Source organism: Paramormyrops kingsleyae, chromosome 13, assembly GCF_048594095.1.
Source record: "Paramormyrops kingsleyae isolate MSU_618 chromosome 13, PKINGS_0.4, whole genome shotgun sequence".
In the NCBI taxonomy this organism is placed as follows: domain Eukaryota; kingdom Metazoa; phylum Chordata; class Actinopteri; order Osteoglossiformes; family Mormyridae; genus Paramormyrops; species Paramormyrops kingsleyae.
This window is the reverse complement of record NC_132809.1, coordinates 18,156,222-18,180,859: the sequence shown is the minus strand read 5'-3', so window position 1 is coordinate 18,180,859 and position 24,638 is coordinate 18,156,222. Positions and strand designations below refer to the sequence as shown.

At 50.8% G+C, this 24,638-nt stretch overlaps 1 protein-coding gene across 5 annotated transcripts in view; it reads left to right on the top strand.

The window, feature by feature from the left end:
- The first annotated feature begins 842 nt into the window (after nt 1-842).
- LOC111846825 (immunoglobulin superfamily DCC subclass member 3-like) overlaps nt 843-24,638 on the top strand; it is a 37,153-nt gene continuing 13,357 nt past the window's right edge. For 3 of the 5 annotated variants that reach the window (XR_002838960.2, XM_023817452.2, XM_023817451.2), the window contains exons 1-7: nt 843-915; nt 1,070-1,159; nt 8,325-8,630; nt 20,652-20,796; nt 20,898-21,028; nt 21,110-21,247; nt 23,704-23,862. Coding sequence is in view for 4 of the 5 variants with exons in the window: in XM_023817452.2 (XP_023673220.2) it covers nt 1,096-1,159; nt 8,325-8,630; nt 20,652-20,796; nt 20,898-21,028; nt 21,110-21,247; nt 23,704-23,862 (943 nt within the window). In the remaining variant the exon portion in view is untranslated. Of the gene's footprint in view, nt 916-1,069; nt 1,160-3,009; nt 3,245-8,324; nt 8,631-14,553; nt 14,979-20,651; nt 20,797-20,897; nt 21,029-21,109; nt 21,248-23,703; nt 23,863-24,638 lie in introns of those variants that run through there. The other 2 variants (XM_023817453.2, XM_023817454.2) reach the window with 2 other exon arrangements.

Here is a 24,638-nt window from a genome sequence, read left to right as displayed (position 1 = left end):
GTGTCATTCTCCCGTATAAATGACCCAGATCTGCCACATACCCTGACCGGACCTGGTCCATATGGAGGGCCAGGCCGGGGCCCAAACCGGCTTCTCACCATTCCATTCTAGACCCCTACCTTTGTTTTGGGGAATTTCCGTTTTCTACCTGTGATGCACTTGTGTTCCATCGGGGGTGCATGAAGCCCGTATTGTCGGGACTATAGGGTAAGTGATGAATGTTCCCAGTGGCCTTTGTTTCTAGCTGTGACTTTGCAATAATATTAAATTAATGAACAGGGTGAAATGGTCGCTTTACAAAAAGCATTTTCCAAAGCGGCTAATATAGTGCTCTTCGTTGACTTTTTCCATCCTTTCAAAAAATAAAAGCACGGTAGTAAATACTCACTTATTCAACGTCTCCTATTTCGTAAGTTAACTAAGATGGGCCATGGGTATGAGAACTGTGTATAAACAGTTTAACGTGAACATCGAACACGTTCATATGCGGGTCAATATTATCAAAGAAGCCGATCTAGGTTTGATGTTACATGTGTAGTAAATGTTCTCATTCTTTGGTCGTTTATTTACTATTATAATTTATGAATTATATAATGGAGTTAATTTGGAGCGTGGGCGATTTATTGACTGACTTATTGCTACCTCCCCCCCCCCCCAAAAAAAGAAAAGAAAATATCTTCGTTGTAACTGTTACCCACATTTTATAGATGTGGCATTTAATATCAAGTGGTTAAATATCAGCAAGCTTTTAACGGGCTCGAAAGTGGTTAGATCTTTTTGTTCTCTAGCTGAGCCTCGGGTGGGGGGGGACGAGAGAGGGCGGGGGGGGGGAGGAGAGAAAGGGGATGAGGCGCCGTTTGTGGAAAACGGAGCGTAGACGCGTGTTTGCAAAGAGCGCTGCGAAGGGAAGGACAGGTAGAGAGTGGCGCCTTTCAAAATCCTTACACATATATGTCAAAATGGCGCTAACATGCATTAACTCTGCAAGCCACAAATGTAGTTCGGAATATGAGGATCTACTTGACTGATTTCTTTATTTCCCCCCGTTTTGCTTTTGTTTTTCTTCAAGCCTAATATTGTTTTGCGAGTGATTAAATGGCTACCAGAAGGCGCTGGCCAGTTGCACGCTTGCTTGGATTGCTCCTGGTCGCCTCAGTCGGTGAGTCCTTATTGATGTCCCTTGAAGTGCTTTTTTGCGAGATTGGGGCGACACATTCCTGGAGCCGCGTCGCTTCTCCGTCCTGCTCGCAGCGCCTCTCTGTCCGCCTCGGATCACGGCAATTATCGCATTCGCCCATTTTCGGAAATTAAATGCAATTTTGCTGTTACTCTATTGTGCGATACCGATGCAAAGTGGCCATGCGTGTCGAGTTTAAATGTGCGCTTAAGCATAAATCACTTTGGGGGCGTGTTGATAGAAATATCCTAATATAAACGGGTATCTGTTTTGTTGGACAGTCTTTTATTATATCTCAGCCGGTTGTATGGTTTTATGTCGGCCGTGTGCGATTTAAAGAGCAGCCCAGACCGTATATGATTGTCTTGTTTGGCCGTGCAGATGCACGCACACCTACGGCGAGGAGTAACGGTATGCGCGTCTCCCTTTCCACAACTCCTAACCCAAGGCGCCAGTTTTCTGCTTGGGGGGGAAAACGTTTGTTGCTAAAATTTCTCCCCAAATTACAGGTGCATTTGTAAAATACATGATTATGCTTGAAATTGTATTATTTTGGTCGAAATAGTTTTTGGTTTACCGTGATTGTGCCACGTTTTTACGCATTAATAGCAAATTAATTTTTGACGCGCACATGTGAATCGGTGTGGAGTAAAGCGAGAAAGCATCTGTTCTGGCCTGGGCCACCGGCATGACTTCGGGGATTGTAATAAGACATGTTTCGGGCATACGGAAATCCCTTAAGTGTTCAGATTTTCCCATTTAAAAAGGGCATTTTGAAAATTAAATAGACCTACTATGAGTTTTGTTTTGTTACTTAAAACCTTATGAACGCGATAACAGAAATCAGTATATAATGAAATAACTGAACATAAAATGATCGAACAGACAGGAAATTAATATATTGTATTTCAGTTTAATATGGATTTTAGCCCTATGATTCAATCAAGTGGATCAATCTAATCTGCAGATAGGTTTAAAATGTCTATCAACAGGCTGTAACTTAACCGCAGTATGAATCCCTTCCTCAGGGCACATTATTAAAAGATACTACAAAACCGTAACATCAACAAAAACTCAAATAACAGTTTAAATACCGCATCCCCTTTTTTGTTACCGCTAGTTATTATTTAGGCCTTATTGCAGTCTGTGGTATTGATTCTTTTAGATAATACCCATTATTTAGTTTAAAGTATGTCGAAGTGGGAATGGGTCAGTGATTTATCACCTGTCAAAGGCAGAGTTTTGTTTGTCAGATTCTTCCCAGCGCGGCTCCAGTCTGTTGGTAAGCCGCTATTAAACGCCAAGCCCCCTTTCTCCTTTAATAGCCTGCTGTCCTGTGCGCTTTGTTGCCCGCGATTGACATTTTTTATCCTTACGAGCCGAGCCGAGCCGAGCTTCCGACGGGCACGCAGTTTGTAAGGCATTTCCGGGGTTTTGTGCGCTGACTAAAACCCATTAAGAAAGCGCATGCAGACCCCATCGCTTAGGGCGCCGATTAATTCCCCAGAAAGCAGGGCTGCCAAAAGTGACGTTATTACTGCTTATTTTGCAAAGAAAACGGTTAAGAGCTGTCCGTCTCTTGAAGGAAGGGGTTCATCGATGAGAGTGCTCATATGTCAGGGGCGGATTTAAGAGGTGCAATAGTAAATACTTGGCCAGCCCTGTTTTCACCCCATATCAAAATAATAGTAACGAAATGTGGATTATTTTATTTTATAAACGGAACCGTAGAAAATATGTGGTGCGGACCTACCAATTATCCCATTAGTATGATTATGAGTTTGAATCCCCTTCAAATTGCTTGCGCTCCCCGGTACCCTATTAGTGGCCCCCGATGGTCTCCCTGCCGGCGTCCCTGGCTGGCGTGCCAGTGCACCGGTACCTGTAACTACCTACCAAAGCATGGCGAACTGTGCTCTGCGAAAATACTAAGAGGAGGTACGAACCAAGACCATACAACACAAGAAGCAGCAGCACACTGCAACAACCCACGGTGCAGCAAACGGGCACGGAGGGAGGAAATGTCAGAGTAAACCTGGTGCAGTGACAATAACGGGCTCTTACACGGTATGTTGTTCTTGGTGATCAAGCATAATGTCGTAATGGTGGTACGCGGAGAGCATAATAATACTATATGAGGGGTAAAGCCTTTATGAAGCACTGCTTTGGATGGCCAAACGATCAATCGTTTAGACTTAAAACCCGATTATAAACAGCCCTAATAGCGCCCCACCTCCGAGCTGAGTTCAGAGGGTCGCTAGTTTGTCTTTTGTTCATGCTTTCACGTTTTGCTGCATGCGTGTGTGTGGAGAGTGGGGGTATTTTCGATATTGTCGTCTAACCTGATATTTTTTAATTAATATATGACACAGGCCTGTTATTTTTTAGATAGTGCCCAGCCTTTGGGATAATCGGTAATTGTACTGTCAGGAAAAAATGGCATCCATGCTCCCGAAGGGGTTTTATTTTCTGGGACCCCTAAACAGAAACTTAATTTCTTAATAGAACTATTTATTTAAATCACACCCTTTAACTAAAAACCATGTCTACATAAAAATGTTGCTTCTGTTGATCTGTCATCAAGCTATTATCATTTTTATCATTATAATTTTTTGGCTCGTCTGACGAAGCTCATTCTGAATGGCAAAGTAGACGGTGTTTCTCAATGTGTACTTGATTGTACTTGTATTCTCACATGCCCGTTTCAGTTCCAATACTCAAGAACAGAAGTACAGAGGATGGTAAAAATTCCCAGATGTCGTTCTTGCCTCCCCAAATATCAAGGATACATCAGTTGCATCCTTGGCAAATGAGACCAATCCCATGATTCACTGCACCCCAAGTTCATTCTTGGGAGGCAAGTTAGCAAGACTTGTCTTGTCAATACCACAAGTACAATCTTTGCCTTCATGGCATTGAGAAACAGCCAGGTATTATCAGTACAACACAAGCTTCCAGTTGTATGTCACTCAGGCACTCTCAAGCAGGGGGTGGGGCCTGCTCTGCTTAACCCAGTCCCTCGCCTGCACGCTCTTGGGTCCGTGCTCAGATGTCACCTTTAAGCCTGTGCACCGGCAGCACTGAGGAGGGGGATTTGGCCCTCCCCTGCCCACACACAGCGGTAGTCCAAAACTTCGGGGGGGCTCTGGCTGTTGGGTAGGCCCCCACACCCTCTTATAGGCAAGCAGCCGTTCAGCGCTGTTGGGCCTGTGGGGTCACCATGCCTGTTACTGTGTGGTCATGCGGCACTTTGGCTCCTCCTCCATTCACGGTGGGGGGGGGGGGTTCCCCATGGTCTCCTCTCCCCACTCTGCTCACAGGTGCCATCCAGAGGGAGGGGGCCATTAGGCTCAGTCTCACCTCCATCAATACTTTGGCTCTTAGATGAACTTGCTGAGGGTCAGAGCATCTCGTGAGGGTGTAGGTCAGAGCCTCTCCTGGGCACTGAGGGTGTAGGTCAGAGCCTCTCCTGGGCACTGAGGGTGTAGGTCAGAGCCTCTCCTGGGCACTGAGGGTGTAGGTCAGAGCCTCTCCTGAGCACTCAACCTGGTGCCCATAAACCAGAAACCCACCTTTTTGAAGCATTGAGGGGGGCTACTTATCAGGCAGAGGGGAACCTCTGCATTTACACTGGGGCAGCTAATGTTCCAGATCTTTCCTTAGGTCTTGGCACCCTTTTATACGCCCCTGGATCCCCCCAGCTGTGTGATGTAATCTCTCTGTCCCCCAGAGATGACCAGACACACCAGTGAGTGAAACACAGGCTGGAAAGTGAGACACGTCTGATGTAGCATTAGATGATGATGATGATGATGATGATGAAGAAAACTCTTTATTGCTGTTGCAATACACCATGTCACTAGTCACAAGTACCAGCGAAAAACTGGCCATCAACCCGACCATACATAGACAAACATCACATTATAGGGGGTAGACAGGTCAGGAAGACAGCCACAGTATTGTGTACATATTTGCACTTAGGAGAGATTTTCTAATTGAAGTAGTGTTTTAGTAGATCTAGCTCGGCAGGTAATGTTTTTCGTACCAAAAACCCATGGGATTAGTCCAGTAATCTCGGATTTGTTCATACGTTCAGCTGCTGAGATGGTGAGCAGTGGTTGGTGTGGGGCTGAGCTCCAGTGTGCTGGTGGGTGATTTTCAGGGACAGTACAGAAATACACTGCAGTATAGTCACTGCAGTCTGTGATCTCTGTGCATTGTTATGCTTTGGTTTGGCTTGAATTACTTTGTTAGAATACTATAAATAATGTTATTCACCTGTTGACAGAGGGATGAATGTCTTCCTTGCCCATTGATCCATCACTGGGCCTTTTGTCTGTGAGCCCAGGTACGACAGCCGGGACAGCTCTAATGGGGTGGGGGGCAAGCTGACCTTTGACCTTTCCTAAGGTTACATTAACACAGTTCTCCAAAGGTGGAAGGAAAAAGTAATTGGGGGGGGGGCTCAGAGGCAGGCATGCTTTCCTGAGCTGAACCTACAGCGTCTGTGACGCTCCATCGCCACAGCAGCTCCATGTCATCGCGTCCCCTTTTGCCTCCACCCCCTCTGCTGGAGTTCCCCCTTCTCACGCCATCACCTGCCCCCCCCCGGCCGCTGACCCAGGCCCCCCATGACCTGGGGCCTCTGCTGCTTACAGAGCGGATCCCGTCAGCTGCGAACCCGATATCCGCATCCCTCTCCCGTTCCTCGTGAGCCTGACTTCACTCTGCCTGTGTTTTGATTCTTGGCTTTGCTGCACTTGCCTCTTTGGCGCGAGGCGCTTATGATGCATAATAAATGTACAACGTTACAAAGAGCCAGTAAAAGGTGGCGGGCATGAAAAATAGTGCGACCCCCGCTGCTCATATCAAACGACATCAGCGCGTAGTAGCCGGACGTGTCCAGTGTAAATGTGCGCCTAACCAGAGACGGCACAGGGGACATGTCGATTATAACATCTGCATGTAAGTGGATCTCAGCTCTGTTGAGCAGCCCTCCTTTGTGATTTCACAGCCATTTCTGTGTGTTTCATGTAGACCGTGTGCGGTTTCAAGGACAGCTTGGACCGTGTCTTGTGCCGGTAAGCGTGTGCCCCCCGTTCTGCACGCATTCTCGGATATCGTGAACCTCACCCCCAATAGCTGTGTTCCACTCCCACCCCGGGGAGCCCAGCTCTGCACAGCGAGCAGCCAGTGTTTTGATTCATGGTGTTGTTGTCCTTGCCTGTCACCTAATAAATATGTGCAGTTAATAAGCCGTAATAAGAGTTGGCAGGCAGCTCGTGAAAAATAGCACGCTCGATTATTGTTGTTCCTTTCTTTGGCTTCTGAAGGGAAGAAACTGCGGCTGAAATTAAGATGAAATAAATTTCATTGTCTAGCTCTGTAGCAAATTTTTTGATTAATCGCATTTTCTGCGAGCCGAACGCGATGCATAATATCGTGGGTGGACAGCTAGCGGTCACCTCCTTGCGTTTGCAGCAGAGTCCCTCCAAGCTTCTTATCCCAGAATTGTCAGAAATCACGGACAAAGACGTAAGGGCAGCAGTGCTGCTGCTGAGAGTGTCTCACTGAAAGCGGCCGTTTCTCTTCTGTTGTGAAATCCACCCCTTCTTTTCCTCTGTCCTCAAGGTAAGGCTGACATTGAGCTGGGAACAATCAGAGCTCTATACTCTCCTCGAGATGTGTGACGACTCGCTTGCTAATGGCACTCGAGCGCGAGATCACGGCCGCTCTCACAGCTGTGCGCCAGCGGCCTTTGCGTCTCTAAAGTCCATCCATGGCCGCCGCATTCCGCATTATCTGAGATCTGAAAGGGGTCGTCCAAAGGTCACGGCGGGACAGTCGCCTGACTGGTATTTCCAGGTTGCCTGGCATTGATCTTCCATCTTTTCATATTCATCCTGAGAGGGAGGATATACAAAATCTGTACAAAATCGCTCTGGAGAGCCAGAGCAGGGAGAGCAAAAGGCAAGAAACGAGAACAGAGGCTGGAGGGTCCTGATCGATCACGTGTTCGAGGGGCTGGGGCTGCCTGAACACCTGCCTGATTGAAGGTGCCCCTTTTCAGTCGCCGACCATCATGCAAGATTTACCCCCCACCGGCGTCAAGCACCTGCCCCTCAAAGTCTCAGCACCCCACTGCTGATTAAGGCAGGATGTCCAGCTCCGTGACTGAGAGACTACAGCACCTTGAAGTTCCAACGAATTTCAAATGTCACGCCATTCGTTTAAATATATACAAATATCAGTGATGAACCCCCCCCCCCAAAAAAAAGAAAAAAATTGCAAACAGAATCCATTCTTTTAAATATTTTAACAGACCGTTCAACATCTCATTTGTATGGAGTGCTAAAGAGGTCAGTGTGAGAAAATATATTTTTTTGAAATATTTTTTTGTTCCTCACAATGTTTTTGACTGTCAGTTTTAGTACAAAACATAGAATTAACGGACTAGTAAGTACAAACCTAAATACAGACGTGTCCAGTTAAGTTTGCATTGAACTATGGGGGATAATATGCACCATGTAATTTTCATATGTGTTTTTATTCATATTTATTAATAATTGCACTGTGTCCATTCACCGCTAGTTACTGTAAACAAGACAGCTTGGCTATTGCCCTTCACATGTGCAAACACTGAGATATATTACAGCCAGAAAACTGAATATAAGGTGGCGTGTTTGGAGTGTCTGTTGCCGTTTGCTCAGTTGCCTTCAATGAAATGCAGTTTCTTTCCTGGCAGGAAAAGGAATGAGGCTTTATTTGCCATTTATTATAATAAAAAGGACACTGTATTGAACGCTGTGGGGAAATTCTCTTTTGCCTCCCTCATCTTGATCTCCGTGACACAGGGTGGTGGCTGAGCTTGGCACCTAAGAGCAGCCACCTGCAGTGGCGCATGTTAAAGGCCTTTTGTCTATAAACACAGAAATACGCATGACTCTTATCCATCTATCCATCCATTTTCTGAAACTGCTGTGAAAAGTGTGTTATACCCAGCAGCTTGTTGGGCAGTGGGGTTTATGTCTGCGCTGTATTCAGCTGTATTACACAGCCTGTGTGGCATCTTCTCTGGAACGTGCTGTTGTGGCTTCGGTGTACAAGCGGTTCCCTCTATGATGTGCATGTTTGTTTGTGCACACAGGTGTGTTTTCGGGGTCAGAGCTCACCTTCACCCTGGAGCCCAGCGACATCATCGCCGTGCAGGAACAGCCCCTCATGCTTCACTGTCAGGTGGACGGGATCCCTCCAATCACCACGCAGTGGAGGCGGAACGGCAAGCTCCTGCTGGAGGGCCCAGGATGTGCCATGTTCGCCAACGGCTCGCTGCTGATCAGTCATTTCCAAAAGACTAAGCTGGACGGCTCTTCCGATGAGGGAGACTATGAGTGCATGGCCCAGAATCCCATTGGGCTGCTGGTCAGCCGTAAGGCGAGGCTACAGGCTGCAAGTAAGTGGGCTGCCGTTATTATTATTGTATATCAGAGTAATTTGTTATTCCGTATCGTAGGCTTGGGCAGTATCTTTTCCATACCATCGTACTGTTCGGACACTGTACCAGGGTAGTCTGTAATTTGATAGTATTTTCAAAAGCAATGCTTCTGGTTTTTTGAAATATTGCCAATATGTACGACAGATATGTCGTAACATTGAAGACAATTAATCTCCCTCAAGAATGCAGTTACAGTTAAATTAACGTGCGAATAAACACACCACTCATTATAAATGATGAAATTAGCATTTGGGTTGCTGTGCAATCCACAGCAGAGTGCGGTACCTCTGATCCCCGCGGCCTTCCTGGGGGCAGGCGGCGCTGGGCACAGGTTCGGTACGGCCCGGGGGCGGGGCGCCACACTGTCATCAGCCGGGCTTATTTGGTGAACTTTCGGAAAGCGGATCTCTGTAAATCCTGCTGTGCTGGGCTGCCTCGGGGCATGGGTCAGACAGCTGCCAGGTGGGCCTCTGGTAAACTGACCCAGGATCAGATTGCACTGTTAATTTTACCTGCGTTGACCCTCATTCTGTTGATTTCATTCCGCACTGAAAACACTCTGAAGTTTTAAAAATACTATTAACCTTTTAAGTAGCAAAACAGACCTCTGCTTTCAGCCATATGCAGTATGAATTAACCCCTGAAAAAGATGAATATTGCATGCATGTTTGGTGTGAGTTTATTTACAGGGGTATTTGATACACGTTTTTAAATCCCAGAGTTTGTGAACCCAGGATCGTTGGCTCTGAATTAATGAGCAATATGTTACCCCAACAGAGCAAGAAATGATGCTAGTGTTTTAACATGTGCCCTGTGACTTCAGTCTGGTCATTCACAGCTGGGCGGCTGCCTGGATTATCTGTGTGAGGTTAAAGAGAAATAAATAAAGGATGGAAAACTCACACAGAATACAAACAACAAATAGAGCTCCCCAGTGTGATACCAGCACAGTCCAGCAGAGACTCTGTTTGATGTGTCCTCTTAAAGAGATGATCCTTACACAGAGTAGTCAGCCTGTACAGTGCTGAAGACACGAGTGAGGGGGCGCTATGCTAGCAGAGAACTCTCACATCACTCCTGTTTCAGTCTCTGTTTCTCTTGCCCTCCTCTTCCTCCTTCCATCGACAGTCGGGTGGGCATGACCCTCCTGGAGATGCACGAGCTCAGCCTGGCCTTAAATGCACCCCGAATGACAAAAGTACTGGTGACAGCTGAAACGATGGCATCCCTCTGGGTTCTCATGACATTATGTTGCAGTCTGAAGGTGGCTGTAATGGCAATGTCTGTGACCCAAACTCATAGCATCTCATTTAGTATGTAGCAGAACTCTGTTCCATGTCCGGACTGCATCCCAGGTTGTCCTGTACCTGTAGCTGCATCTGTACACAGGGATATGTACACTGTACATTGTGTCAGTGACACCTGTATATGCTCTCCTGCAGAGAGGAATACACTCGGATAAAACCCTTCCAGGTTACACGGTCGGTGCTGCAGTGTGAGCTGAGCTTTTAAAAACCTGCCTGGTTAGAGCTCTTCCAAAGGTCAGATGATGATGGCATTTATGTAACATTCTCTGATTTAACATGGTGGTGGTGGTGGGGGGGGTCCTTCATTTGCATGCCATGTGAACACCCCGTGATTGGTTGTTCTTGAATGAGGTTTTGGATAATTGGCTCCTCATTGTAAGTCATTCTGCGTTTATAGTTAATGGTTATGGTGGCACTAATGGTAATATCTGGAAATATGAGTTTCCCAGAGGCTCTGTTATTTGAGCACTGCTGGATTTGTGCCTTGGACTAAGTCACCGTGACGCTGTTTTAGTGGTGATTTATGCAGAAGCCGGCCAGTAATCATGAAGGTATCGCCACTTTGGACGAGCTCTGCTCTCCATCCTGAAACGTATATCCTTACATTGCCTGCTTCTACCACTCTGGCGTCTCTGCTCCTTCCCCTTCGTGTGGCTCCAGTGCTCAGCTCTGCACCTCCCAAAGGCACTACTGCACCGACGTGCACTATTGTCACGATGATTTGTGACTCCAAAGATGGAGGATCTGCTTGACATCACCAAGAACATGCTAATGTGCAGCCAAGAGAATTTAACTTGGAGAAATCGAGGGGCTTGGTGTCGTTCATCCAAAAACCCAACATTTACAGTTTTTCTGTGTTGGTAAACATACAAAACCCCAATCTTGGAACAAAACTATCAATTACCAGAACTTATTTATTAAATCAGAATATTTTTCTGTTGTGTGCCTTCATTTGGGTTTTTTACTTTGTCCTTTTACAGTAATTTTTTTTGTGCTGAATGCTGCAAACATTACATATTGCTTTATGTATACATAACTATAAACATATTTGCTAAACAACATTTTTCTTTTGGATTCCGATTTTACAGCTTAACATGCAAAAGACCACATGCACAGTAAACATGTTTCTGTACATGCCAGCAACAGTTTTGACTGGTAGTGTTTTAATTTCTTGGCTGTAGTATGTAATGACTGCTCAGCAGTGTTTATGTACTAATTGGCTTGATGCATGGTTTGAATGCAGTGTTTAGCTCGGAGCAAAGATTGCTTGATTTTGAAAGACGAGACAAAAGATTTGTGAATATAGTTTGAAAATTGAGTTTTGTATTTCTTGTTTTGAGGAAAGATTGGAAGGTTTCAGGAAATAATCTTTTGCAATTGTTTTTAAAACCGTTCTGGGTTATTTTTGGTTTTTCCAAGGAACATCTCTTCATTAGATGGAACGCAGTTGAATCTGTGTGTTTTGGTTTGTGTGTTTTAACACAGGGTTCCCCTCAGATTATAAAGGTCTGTGTTGTTGTTTTTTTCTCTCTTTTTGTGGTGCTTAATTGATGACCTGGAGCTTGTGACTCTATCACGTAACCCTGAAGCATTTCTGGTGGCATGGATGCTGTTCTGCCCTTTGACCCTGAGCGTAGCTCTAAAGGTGGGCATGATGAATCACAGGGCCTCCGTTAGAGTCCCGTCTGCTCCCTAACCCTATGCTCGCTCCATCCGCGTCGTGTGCTAACTCAGGTTTCCGCAGTGCTGTGGCATCCATGCGTCCGGTGATGACACTTTAATGACGTCCAGGGTTGTGCTGAAGAGAATCCTTCATACTGACGTTGTTTTATGTGCTGAGAGCCTTTGAAGTGTGCCTTGGGTATCATTATGGCGTGAGGCGGAATGGGTGCTCCGCAGGAATTCGCCGCGGCTGTTTGGTTTTGCTCTCTCCTACTCATTTCAGGTCCCTTGTCTCCATTTCGCTGTAAAATAGCTTCCAGCGGCCCTTGAGCTGTCAGCTGCCAGTCGGGACCCATACATCAGTGCCTGCGTTGGCCTCTCTGACCGCTTTGTAGGATAGTAGAGAGAATGTGTCCCACTGGAGACATGGTGTGTGATGTCTCACTATCCATCCTCCTTTGTTTCTCTTAGGTTTCAAATTAAATGTTGTTTTTTTCTTACATTTTGCTCTCTGTTGCTGGTCCCCGTGAGCACAGCCTTTTCTCTGTCTGTCCACATGAATGCGGCCTTATCCTCCCTCTGTCTGTCCCTGTGAATGTGGCCTGTCCTCCCTCTGTCTGTCCCTGTGAATGTGGCCTGTCCTCCCTCTGTCTGTCCCTGTGAATGTGGCCTGTCCTCTCTTTGTCTGTCCCTGTGAATGTGGCCTGTCCTCCCTCTGTCTGTCCCTGTGAATGTGGCCTGTCCTCCCTCTGTCTGTCCCTGTGAATGTGGCCTGTCCTCTCTTTGTCTGTCCCTGTGAATGTGGCCTGTCCTCTCTTTGTCTGTCCCTGTGAATGTGGCCTGTCCTCTCTTTGTCTCTGTGAATGTGGCCTGTTCTCTTTCTGTCTTTGTGAACATTGACTTATCCTCCCTCTCTGTCTCTGTGAATGTGGCCTGTCCTCTCTTTGTCTCTATGAATGTGGCCTTTCCTCTCTTTGTCTGTTCCTGTGAATGTGGCCTGTCCTCTCGCTGTCTGTCCCTGTGAATGTGGCCTGTCCTCTCGCTGTCTGTCCCTGTGAATGTGGCCTGTCCTCTCGCTGTCTGTCCCTGTGAATGTGGCCTGTCCTCTCTTTGTCTGTCCATGTGAATGTGGCCTGTCCTCTCTTTGTCTGTCCATGTGAATGTGGCCTGTCCTCTCTTTGTCTGTCCCTGTGAATGTGGCCTGTCCTCTCTTTCTGTCCATGTGAATGTGGCCTGTCCTCTCTTTCTGTCCATGTGAATGTGGCCTGTCCTCTCTTTGTCTGTCCATGTGAATGTGGCCTGTCCTCTCTTTGTCTGTCCATGTGAATGTGGCCTGTCCTCTCTTTGTCTGTCCCTGTGAATGTGGCCTGTCCTCTCTTTCTGTCCATGTGAATGTGGCCTGTCCTCTCTTTGTCTGTCCCTGTGAATGTGGCCTGTCCTCTCTTTCTGTCCCTGTGAATGTGGCCTGTCTTCTCTCTGTCCCTTGAATGTAACCTGTCTTTTCTTTCTCTGTCCCTGTGATCTTGACTTGTCCTCTCTCTGTCCCCATGAATGTAGCCTATTCTTTCTCTGTCTGTCCCTTTGAATGTGGCCTGTCCTCTTTGTCTGTCCCTGTAAATGTAGCCTGTCCTCTGTCGTCTCTCTGTCAGTCCATGTTTTCTCTTCTGGTCTATTCCATCACATTAGCTATGCTAACGGTTGTTACCTGAGGTCTTCAGTGTTTTGGATCATCTTATTGCCTGCTATAAGGACACATGAGATCATGAACTCATGGGCACACAGTGGAGGGCCCTTCAGAACAGGCGGAGTCTTGCGGGGGCGGAGGGGGAACGTCAGGCTCCTTTCGGGCTCGTGATGATCAAAAGGCTTCTTCTCTCTACTTCTGTTTCTCAGTGTCAGCGCTCATGGTCAATTTGTACTTTAAGGTAATTTGCGCGTTATAGACCCCCTGCCTCATCGTTCTGACAATATAGGGAAGGGTGGGGGTGGGGAGTTGAGATTAGTGAGGGCTCCTTAAAATCCCCCCCTTAAAGAAATCCCCCCAGCCCATAAATCGGGGTTGTTATTTGCTTGTCTGGCAGAGCTGCTAGCACACAGTTGGGGGGCCAGTGAGACCCCCCCCCCCCAGCCCTATTGCCCAGCTCAGTTGCCCAGCCCTTCCCCAGAAAGCTTATTTTGGTACACGTTGTCTATTTGCTGCCTCGGCCGCGCCCACCCCCCCTTCATCTGGAGCTCCTCATTAGCTTGGGCTCAGGAAGCTTTTCATCATCTGGCTGAATGGCGAGAGCGGGGCGCCGGAGCCGGCCAGGCCCGGCCCGCTGTCCGGTTCCATTCTGCCGGGGGCCCGTCACCAGGCAACTGATTACAAAGGCCTCCTGGGTAAAACGGCTTTCATGAGCCATCACAAGGGGCAGGATTTGTCCCTTTCTTAAGCACTAATTGGAAAGAGTTTAAGCTTTAAGATTTTTTTGGGGAGGGGGAGGGGGGACATTCATCGCATGAGGCTGACCTTGAAGGGCTGTTAGATGCAAATAATAGATGAGGAACAAAGAGCATAAACATATGAGTGCCAGGGATGACAATGGCGGCAGCGGGGAGACGATGGAGGGCTTTCAGGCCGTCCTCTGCAGAAAACTGCTGTTTGTCTTTCCTTTCCAGTGAATGTGTGACTGGGGGGGAGCCGGGGGGGCCATGTGGATTACGAGACACCTCTGTGGATGGGCTCCCTCTGACCACATTAATCGGTGCCCCAGTGAGCTGGTGGCTCTGAGGTGAGGCCCTGCCGACTGGCTTCCTCCTCTTCCCCCCCCCCTCCCCCCCACTCCCCCGGCTGGGGAGTACCTGCCTAGGCTCCCATCCCGGGCCGTGTGCATCCACAGGTCCCTCTAAGACCTGGCGTAAGCGCTGCACCGTACTGGTTATCTGGCTAAGGGTGCTGAGGCTGATCCGAGTTACAGACCTGCTAGCCCCTGCACCAACCGTATTAATATTAATTAGCACTGCAACGTCGTATTAACATGACAGAGTAGCTCCCACAAAACCCTGTGTATCTTGTCTTGCTCTTACCTGTGGTTGCCGGTAGGCCCATCCTAAATGTGATATGCTGTGTCGTGTGAGGGGGCTCCGAGCCTCAGCCCTCCTGGCTAGTGAGTGGGAGAGCCCTGGATCCGGAGGCAGAGCCAGAGAAAATAGGGCAAGCAGCTCTCAAGCTCAGGACCAGCCGCTCCATCCGTGAGGACGCACTGGGCGGCAGGATTGGGAGGGGCACCGCCCTCCATGCTGCCGTTTCCATGGAAACTGTGCCATGATGCTTGGAGACTTCGCCTTGCTCATTGTGGTAAGGGAACATCAGTGTTCAGAGTGCTCACTGTGGTCAGGATGCCCCGGTGCTCACTGTGGTCAGGATGCCCCGGTGCTCACTGTGGTCAGGGGGCCCCGGTGCTCACTGTGGTCAGGGGGCCCCGGTGCTCACTGTGGTCAGGGGGCCCCGGTGCTCACTGTGGTCAGGGTGCTCACTGTGGTCAGGGGGCCCCGGTGGTCAGTGTGGTCAGGGTGCCCCGGTGCTCAGTGTGGTCAGGCGGCCCCGGTGCTCAGTGGCTGTGGATGTAACGGTGAGCTCTTGCTTTTTTTCCTTTAGCAGAGATTAAAATTCCTGCCTAAAAGTCCTCATGAGCAGCCTTTCCTCTGTGGGGGTGGGGGTTTACTCTGATAATTAACCTCCGTCCACATTTCTCTGGTCGGCTTCTCCTGTCCTGAAAAGAGGGGGCTTCCTGTGGGGTGGGGGCGGGGGGGGTCAGTTTGGCATCCTGTTGGGGAAATGTCTAAGTCCTGGAGGTGAAAGGTGATTCAGCTCCTGCTGTGTGTGTGTGTGTGTGTGTGTGTGTGTGTGTGTGTGTGTGTACAGGGTAGTTGGTTCATGCATCAGACCCAATGAAGCCAAGCGAGGGCTCCTCTGCAGGCTGACGGAATCGCAGCCATGCCTGCTGTGGGTGGAGCCAGTGCTGGTTCGCTGGGGACACTGCTTTGCCTCCCTTTGTCCAGATGGCTGGCCGGCTCTGCTCTCCTGACAGGGCTGCCTGACTTGCTGTTGGAGGCCCTCTTTTGTTGCGCCTCTTCCTGGGCCTTCCCAAGGTCTTTGTCCTCCCTTTTCACCCCTCCGCCCCTCTGTGTGCCGACTCAGACGGCCGTGAGGCCGGTGGGGGTGGGGCGGGGGAGAATGGGGGGTTGGGAAACCGTGACCTCTGGGAGCGCATTGGGGCAGAATGTGCCGCCCCTTCTCCACAGCCACCCTCCCTTCATCCTCTGCCCTGCCCCCAGTCCTAGCTGTGACCTTGGTCATCCTTCTAACCTTGAATTTGGGGTCTCTAGACTACGTATCTGCCAGCTGGCCTTGTAGCCAAATGTGCAGCCTGACACATGTGCAGTGTGTGTGTGCGCGCTTGCTTTCCTGTGATTCCCATTCTGTCTCATGGTGGCAGCACTGCGCTCCTTGCACTGTTCTTATTTTGTTATTATAGACTTTAGACCGTCCTAAGCCTGCCTGATGGGTTTGAACAGGCCCCAAACCTCGAACTGCACAGCAGCTTGGCCCTGAGCTCCTCCACGCATTTGACTCAGTTCTGGTGAAGGTAGCAGAAGCTGCCTCTGCAGTGCGGCCTCTGCAGTGCGGCCTCTGCAGTGCGGCCTCTGCAGTGCGGCCTCTGCAGTGCGGGCCCCGCTGCCTTGGAGGCGTGTCTCCGTGGGGGCCTGAAGCCCCCATGCCACCTGTGTGTCACCTTTCACATCCCGGCAGTTTCACTGGCTGTTCTCGCTGTTTAATCAGCACAGTTTCTGTCAGCATCTGTTCAGAATGAATCTCAGCATTTAAAACGTAGAAAATACTAAAAGTGGGAAATGTTACTGCTGGTGATCCTCACTCTCATCAGTAATCCTGGGCGGGGCCGGGGGGGGAGGGGGGTGCGTGGTGTCTAGTCATGAGCATGGCAGCAGGTCAGGTGACCGTCAGCATAACCTGTAGCCCAGCTATAAATCTCCTCATCACCTCCCGATGTGTGCTCCCCGCCCGCCATGACATCACAGCTGGGTCAGCCCCCCCCCCCCAAGCCTGCATCTCGTCTTTCTTTTTGCCCTGAATGCGTGTTGTGGGGTTTGCATGGGCTTCAGTCTGTCTGCGCTCAAGGCCGGGTGATGCATGATGGGAGTTTTCCTACTGAGCATGCTCAGCTGAGGGCCAGACTGGGGATGCTGTGGCGGGGGCCAGTGCAGAAGCAGCTTCTTGTTAAAATATTAAAGAGCCCCCCCCCAGTGGACAGTGAGGTCCTGAAGTTTCATGCTTCCAGTTTCCTTTTTTCACCACTGATTTCTGCCCCCTCCTCAGGCACACAAGTTCTGTGTAAGGTGTTCAGAGAGACAGCGAACCCTGTAACCAGAGCCACTCGCTGAACCCTGGCGTGGGCAGTCTGCTGAACCCTGGCGTGGGCAGTCTGCTAGAATGCCTGTGTGTGGAGTTTCTGCTGCCCTCTGTGGCAGACCTCACGTTGGCCGGCTCTCAATGACCCGCAGTGTTTCAACTCCCTGCTCTTTAACCAAACTGGATCCATGAATTACATGTGTCACTTTAGATTAAAGCATTTGTCGGTCCACTGAATTATAATAACACTTGCCACAGGCATCCCTGCAGTAATGCACAATTTGCTGGGTTATTAATGCCGCTGGCCCCCAGGGATCGCTCTCTGACATGTCTCATATGCTCCCCCGTACCCAGGTCGGCGTGCTTGGAAGGCTGCCTTTTGGTTTGGAGGGCTCCTTCATTACCATGTCGACGACGCCTCCTATGGGGAGGGAGGTGCAGAGAAAGCTGGGCCAGACTAGTGATGTTTAAAATGAAGAGACCGTGCAACTTGGTGGGGAGATGGCAGGACAGGGCGGAGGGTCTGGATTGGGACCTCAGGACAGGGCGGAGGGTCTGGATTGGGACAGCAGGACAGGGCGGAGGGTCTGGATTGGGACCGCAGGACAGGGCGGAGGGTCTGGATTGGGACCGCAGGACAGGGCGGAGGGTCTGGATTGGGACGGCAGGATGGGGAATGGGTTCAGAACAGGGACAGCAGGACAGGGGCACCAGGACGGGCCGTGGGGACAGACAATAATGGGGACAGACAATGTACCCTCGGTCAGACTATTCCTGGACTTATTGAGGTTAAAGGCCTTGCTCAGGGTCCCAACATTGAAACTGAAGTGGTAACTTCCCGATCACAGACACTGCTCCCTAACCTTCTGAACCACACAACCAGAATCGCCAAGATTTCAAAATACCGTGGTATGTCCAACATTCCATTTTATTGTCATGACACCCTGTACCTAATTAGGGGTCTAAGCAGCTTTGTTTTTTCAGTTGGTATTTTAGTACACGCTGCTGGTACTAGTCGGTTACTCCCATTCACCGTCCTCCTTCTCTCTTTTCCTACCTTTTTTCTTGTCTGTCCCCCCCCCCCTTTTAGCTTAGCAGGGCCCTGCAGGCGCGTCCCGGGACAGGGAGCCCAGCATGGGGGTGGACGGCCTGTGACACCGGCCACAGCGTCAGTTTGCCATATTCTGAAGTGAAGGTTTAGTACTGCTAAAGGGTTGATCTTAACCGGTGTCACTGGGCAGAGAGCCCGGAACGGGGGTCTGGCTGTCATCAGCTCGTCCTGGCCTGACTATTCCCGGCATGCGGGAGCAGGTTGCCATCAGGAGGTACCTTCCGTAAGAACGCCCGCTGAGTTGCTGATGGGCAGAGAGAGCGGGCCCTCCTGTGCCACTCACTGCTATTATCTCCACCTGCACCCTGTCTAGCTTTTCCCTGGTGCCTGATCTCCTTGCAGTGCCGTCCCGCCTCCTGCTCTCCCGATGTCCTTGTGCCGTCCCGCCTCCCGCTCTCCTTGTGGTGCCATCCCGCCTCCTGCTCTCCCGCTCTCCTAGTGGTGCCGTCCCGCCTCCTGCTCTCCCGATGGCCTTGTGCCGTCCCGCCTCCTGCTCTCCCGCTCTCCTTGTGGTGCCGTCCCGCCTCCTGCTCTCCCGATGTCCTTGTGGTGCCGTCCCGCCTCCTGCTCTCCCGCTCTCCTTGTGGTGCCGTCCCGCCTCCCTCTGTCCCGCTCTCCTGCGGTTATCCATCCTCTGCTGTACTGCAGGACCATCCAAGTGCTGCTCGTTCATTACAGGAATGTGAGCCCTCTGCTTCTGCTCCTCCCCCGTCGTTCCCTTGGTGCTCATTCTACGCCATCTAGTCTCACCCCATCAAAGAGCCTTTTATTGTTGATTCACCAGTTAGTTTGCCATAATAGTAATATTTTTTGGGGAAGGGGGGCGGTTTGTGCAGACCTGGGGCTGGACTGTTTGTGATGTGAATCAGCCTATTCGTCCAGCTTGTAGAATTTTCACATATTTGTGGGAGGGGGGTACAGATTACAGTGGCCTGAGGCATGCCTGTTTTCTCTTTGCTCTTTCTGTCTTGTTTTTGTTTTACATGCTGTTACTCAGCATGGCTTGTAGAGCATCACCACATCAGGCATGGATGCTGATCGCTTGACCACTTCTCTACTCCGAGCCAAGTCCTCCACACGTGTGACCTCAGTAGTATCTGTCGCCGAGGCTTCCCTGCCTGGGATGCTGCTGCAAGGCCCCTTGAAGGCTTATTTTAAGAGTTGCACGCTGAGAGCGCAGGGAGTTGTGACTCATCAGCCAAGGAGTTTCAAGGACAGTAGCAGTGTGTAATGAAAGTATGGGAAAATCACATAGGGGCCCTGAAGTGGGGAGGGGGGTTGAAAGCATCAGGTTAAAGTTTATTTTCATGTGTATTAACGTGGGTGATGATGGGATGATGGGGTCATTCGTGTACAGAGGATATCCGTCTGACCTGGTCATTCGTGTACAGAGGATATCCACTGTCCTTATGCTGGAGCACTTTCTTAATTAAAAGGAGGAACTGCTTGTTCCTACCTTTGTTTGGTTACTTATGGTTAAGGTGAGGGCTGATTAGGGGTTAAGGTTGTCATTGCTGGAATTAGAGTTTTGTCCATAAATATGAATGGATGGTCCCTACAAAGATTTAAGTACTGTGCGTGCGTGCGTGCGTGCGTGCGTGCGTGCGTGCGTGCGTGCGTGCGTGCGTGCGTGCGTGTGTGTGTGTGTGTTCTCTGACATGCTGTTTGGGGAGGGGACTGGGTGTCACCAGCCCTATTGGGAGTCCGTTGCATCTTTCCAGCGGAGGTCTCCATTACGCTGTGCTCGCTCACCTTCAATGCTGACAAAAAGATGTCTTCCCTGCGTGACATCACATGGGAAGTGGAAGGCGTGCTATGAGTCATTCTCGCATGTGAACTCCATGGTGTCGGACACGTGTCTCTGTTCTGGTCTCGAGGGTGTGGAGCAGTGGCATAATCCTGGCTGTGACACTAGGGGCCTCTGTACGGCTGCCGTGTGGTGGTATCTTACGGCCCGCTCTGGGTTATGAGCGAAGTTGTCATTTCTGTATTCCCAGGAAGTGCCCAATGCCAGGAAGCATGTGTACATGTCAGTATTGCCGTCTTTACTCCATGGCCGGCTCTTCACTGAGCATTTCTGTACGGCAGCTGGATGAGTTCTACACCCTTTTCTGTCACCTTCGAAACTCGCTCTTGGTCCAGGTGACGGTGAGGGGCATATGAATCCTGCAGGTATGACAGAGCTTGGCATCCCCCAACCCCCACATATGAAACTCCCTGCTCTGCTGGGAGCTCCTACTCAGAACAGGTAGGACATGGCAGCTAACACAGAGCACAGGTAGCACAGAGCAACTTGCAGTGTAATCCTGTACCAGAGGTGCTGATAGTGCCCCGCAGTGTCTTCTGTTGGATACAAATGGAGGGATCTTGCCTCCCACCTCCATGATTTTTCATGCCCCTGCTGTAAAACTGCTGTGAATGAGCCTCCACTCCCTTCTTGTCATGTGACAGCCATGTGACTCCTCCCTCACTCCTGCCTCCCCCCCCAGCGATGGCTGAGTTCCATGTGCAACCCCAACCGGTGAGGGCCGAGGAGGCCGGCGTGGCGCGATTCCAGTGCCAAGTCCGTGGGCTGCCGGAACCCCTCATCAGCTGGGAGAAGGATGGCCGGCCAGTGGACACCCAGGGCGGGAGGTATGACCCACCCCCCCGTGGTTTCTCACGTCTGTGTGACACCTGTGGCTGATTGATTAGTCGGGCCTGATGACACGCCCTCTCTCGACCTGACACCACAGGTACACACTGCTGCCTACAGGGGTTCTGCAGATCGGCGGGCTCAGCCTGGACGACAGTGGCGTGTACCACTGCGTGGCTCACAACAGTGCCGGCATCAGGCGCAGTGCAGGGGCCCGGCTCGCTGTCACAGGTGGGTCCCCAGCCGGCTCTGCCGAACAGCCTCTGCTTTTAACCGCGACCGTGTCAGCCTGCGTCATCTCCACCCCTCCAGGCTCCAAGGCTTCCGTCTACAAGGAGCCCACGATCGTGGTGGGTCCAGAGAATCTCACGCTCACAGTTCACCAGACAGCCATCTTGGAGTGTGTGGCCACCGGCTACCCACAGCCCATCGTGTCCTGGAGCAGGCTGGGTAAGAGCGCCGCCACTGGTGGGGCTGGAGCTATCGCAGCACGCCTGGACCTTCCCTGACGTTAAGGTGTCCTGCTTGGTCATTTTTGAATTTGAAACTTGAAATGACTCATCGTGGGCAGTGCGAGATGCGGGGAATGGGCGCCTGGTAGCTTCTGCACACGTTTAGGGCCTTTTGTCAGGAGCCATGAGAAGCCCCTGCGGAGCCGCTAATCCCGGAAGGGCAGCCGCCATTGGCCGCTGTGTTCGCCGTGCCCGTCGCCATGGCGGGGGCCCGTGCGGCCTCAGGAATGCAGGCGGTGCGGTTAAACGGTGCCCCCTGCTGGCCTTCTGTGTCGCGCTTAATGGCCCTCAGATGTCGTCTCTGCGGTAACTGGCCGCCGCCGTGGACGCAGGCCGCATAATGCCTGGCCAGACGTAGCCCCCATCAGCGCCGTGGCGCGGCGCCGTCTGCTGGCCGAGGACCCCTTCCTGCTGTACCTGTGTCATGTCAGCTTGTGGGATTTTGATGCTTAAATTCAACCAAGAAAATGGAAAGTAAAAGTTTAGTAACATTTCTTTGGAGAAAAGGGTTGTCTGTTACGCAACTGAGAGCCTCTCGTGTCTGCGCTGCTCTCCCGCCAACCGAGACCCCCCCCCCCCCCCCCCCCCCGTGTTTATGACCCTGTCGTGTTAACGGCACAGTATGAAATAGCCTGTGGGATAATGGAGCCCATTAGGCTGGAAGGGGGGGGGCGCTAGGCATTTTACTGGGACAGGACTGAGCATGTTGGTGGGGGCGGGGACATGGGGGGGCTTGCCGTGGCCATTTGTCTTCAGATGCCTGAACGTACCGGGGATCCTTTGAAAGGCTCTTTACGACACATATGTCTTTCTGTCCCCGACACAAATAAATGGAGCAGAATAGCCTGAGATTACTGCTGCACGGAAGATGGAGTGCAGAGTTACTGTGTGTGTGTGTGTGTGTGTGTGTGTGCATGCGTGTGCCTATCTGTGCATGCGTGTGTATGATGAAGGTGAGGACGCTCAGCTTGGGGTTCGGCTTTTTGTTAACAGCCCATATGTAGCTGCGGACCCTTAGCTGCCTTTTACTCTTTAACCTTGAGGGCTAACAGACGGAACAGAAGCACATGTTCATTTTCATGTTCCTGCAGAAATTTTAAACCTTTCCTCTTTCCACCCTCATTGTTTCCACATTTTGAAGATGTTCATCCCCCCCTATAAGCCCCCCGCCACTGCTATTCAGAAATGATGAATCTGCTTCTGAGTAACGTAGCACATCGCTGGTGTTTTAGCTCATTGCCGAGGCTCCCAGCTCTTCACCATGAAGAAGGTCAGTGTTGCTCCTCTGCCTGGATGTAACGTCTGAGCCTGTCCCACCCCCGCCACCCCCCGGCCGATGCCCTTGCCCCGATTGGTGGTTCTGGGGTTAAGCCAAGGTCCAATTGGTGATTGATGAGAATTCTGGGCCTCATTTAGAGAGACGACTTCTTATTTCGTTTTCATGTTACCATTCTGAGCTCACAGCAAATGTTTGTTGTCAGAAAATGGCTGTATTTTCCACGTGTTTGTTTAGGTACTACATGCACACACATGCGCACACTCACACACATGCACGCACATACGCACATGCACAAAGGCACGTGCACATACACGCCCGTGCATGCGCACGCACAAACACGTGCAAGCACATGCAGGCCTTCCGCTGTTTGTTTTAGCCGTCTCCCAGACCATGCTTATTCTTCACCGTCACTCTGAGCGCCACTGACTTTCCTGGTCGTCTCGGCCTGCCACGGGGCCCTGGGATACACCGTCTGTCCTCAGCGTCCGTCACCATGGCCACACGCCTCACCTCGACGTGCGTCCTTGCTGCTCCCTCCGCTGATGCATACTATTTCCCCGCAGTTCGAATCACTGAATCATCACAAACAGACACATTTGAGATTCAGGCCATTTATATTGTTTACTTCTGCAGATGCTGCAAAAAGGGAAATCGAAACAGAAAACAATAGCACGGTATCCGTTAGAAATATCAAGTGAAGAGAGAGATCCGTAAGTATGTAGTTACCGATGTGAAAGTGGCAGAGGGTGGCAGTTGTTGCTTCTGGTGTCTTGGGCACCAGGCCACCCTGGAGTCTGGGTGCTCTAAAGCTCTAGTGCTTTAATGCTCTGGCACAGCCTGGCAGGCGCTCAGAGAGTGAGGTTTGTTCTGTAATCCTTAATTAGGTGGGAAAAAGACCCCCTAATTACCCCCCCGTCTGAACACTCTCCAGGTGAGTAGCTCTCTTGCCCTTAGTGTGTGCTGTGGGGGTGTGTCCCCTGTCCCGGACGGCATCTCAGCCTGCATGTTCCCCAGCTCTCTCCTCCTGTGCCGCTTCGGATGAGATCCAAGCTCTGCGACATGGATGCTGGTCTGGATTATGTGTCGGGTGATTCTCTGCCTTTCTCTTGCCCCAGATGGCCGCCCAATTGGGGTAGAGGGGATCCAGGTGCTGGGCAACGGGAATCTGATGATCTCCGATGTCGGGGTGCAGCATTCGGGAATCTACGTCTGCGCAGCCAACAAGCCCGGGACACGCGTGCGGAGGACTGCGCAGGGCCGGCTGGTAGTGCAAGGTGAGTGAAGGCGTGGGGGTTCGGGCTCAGGGGGCGCCGGGCCAGACAGGCTCTCTGTCAAAACAGCTACAAGTAGCTGTCAGTGAGAAAGCGCTGCTGCTGATTGGACAAGGGCAGCCTTGCCCCTCACTTCAGCCTAGCGCAGCTGAGGTCGGTATTTAATTTAATCCCCCGCCCTTCATGGGGGGGGATTGCTTTAGAATCCCACGGTTCAGGATGGCAAAGCGTGCATACATTCAGCATGGCCCACGGCACTCCAGCCTGGCGTCGGGGTATGGGAATGGGGGATTGTAGACCGGCGTGCTGCAGGATGCCAGATGGCAAGCGAGGGACCCTCGGCACACTCCGTGTGGAGGAGGGAGGAGGAGAGACGATTGGCCAGGATGAGGCAAAAAGGGGGGAGGTGCCATCAGACTCAGCATGACATCGCTCGTTAATTAGTGATCCTTCACATCGCATGAAATGGGGACCTTTTCCTAGCTATGTTGTGCTTTAGCATCTTAACATTTAGCATCCAAAGTTTGGAACGTCGGGTGGAAGAGAGAGTCTGAGAGCAAAGGAAGAGAACATGAGTGAGGAAAAAGGAGGAAGGAGAGGGATGGAAGCGCGAGAGAGGACGGAGAGCACCCCTTGACCTCCGGGCCGCGTTCGAGGGCTCTGTGAGATTCAGAGCTCGGAGCAGGAAGGAGAGGAGTGGCAGCCCATTTGAGGGGGGGGGGGGGGGTCTGAGCGTGGCAGTGACAGATGGAGTGCTGGGGGGTCACGACGCAGGGAGC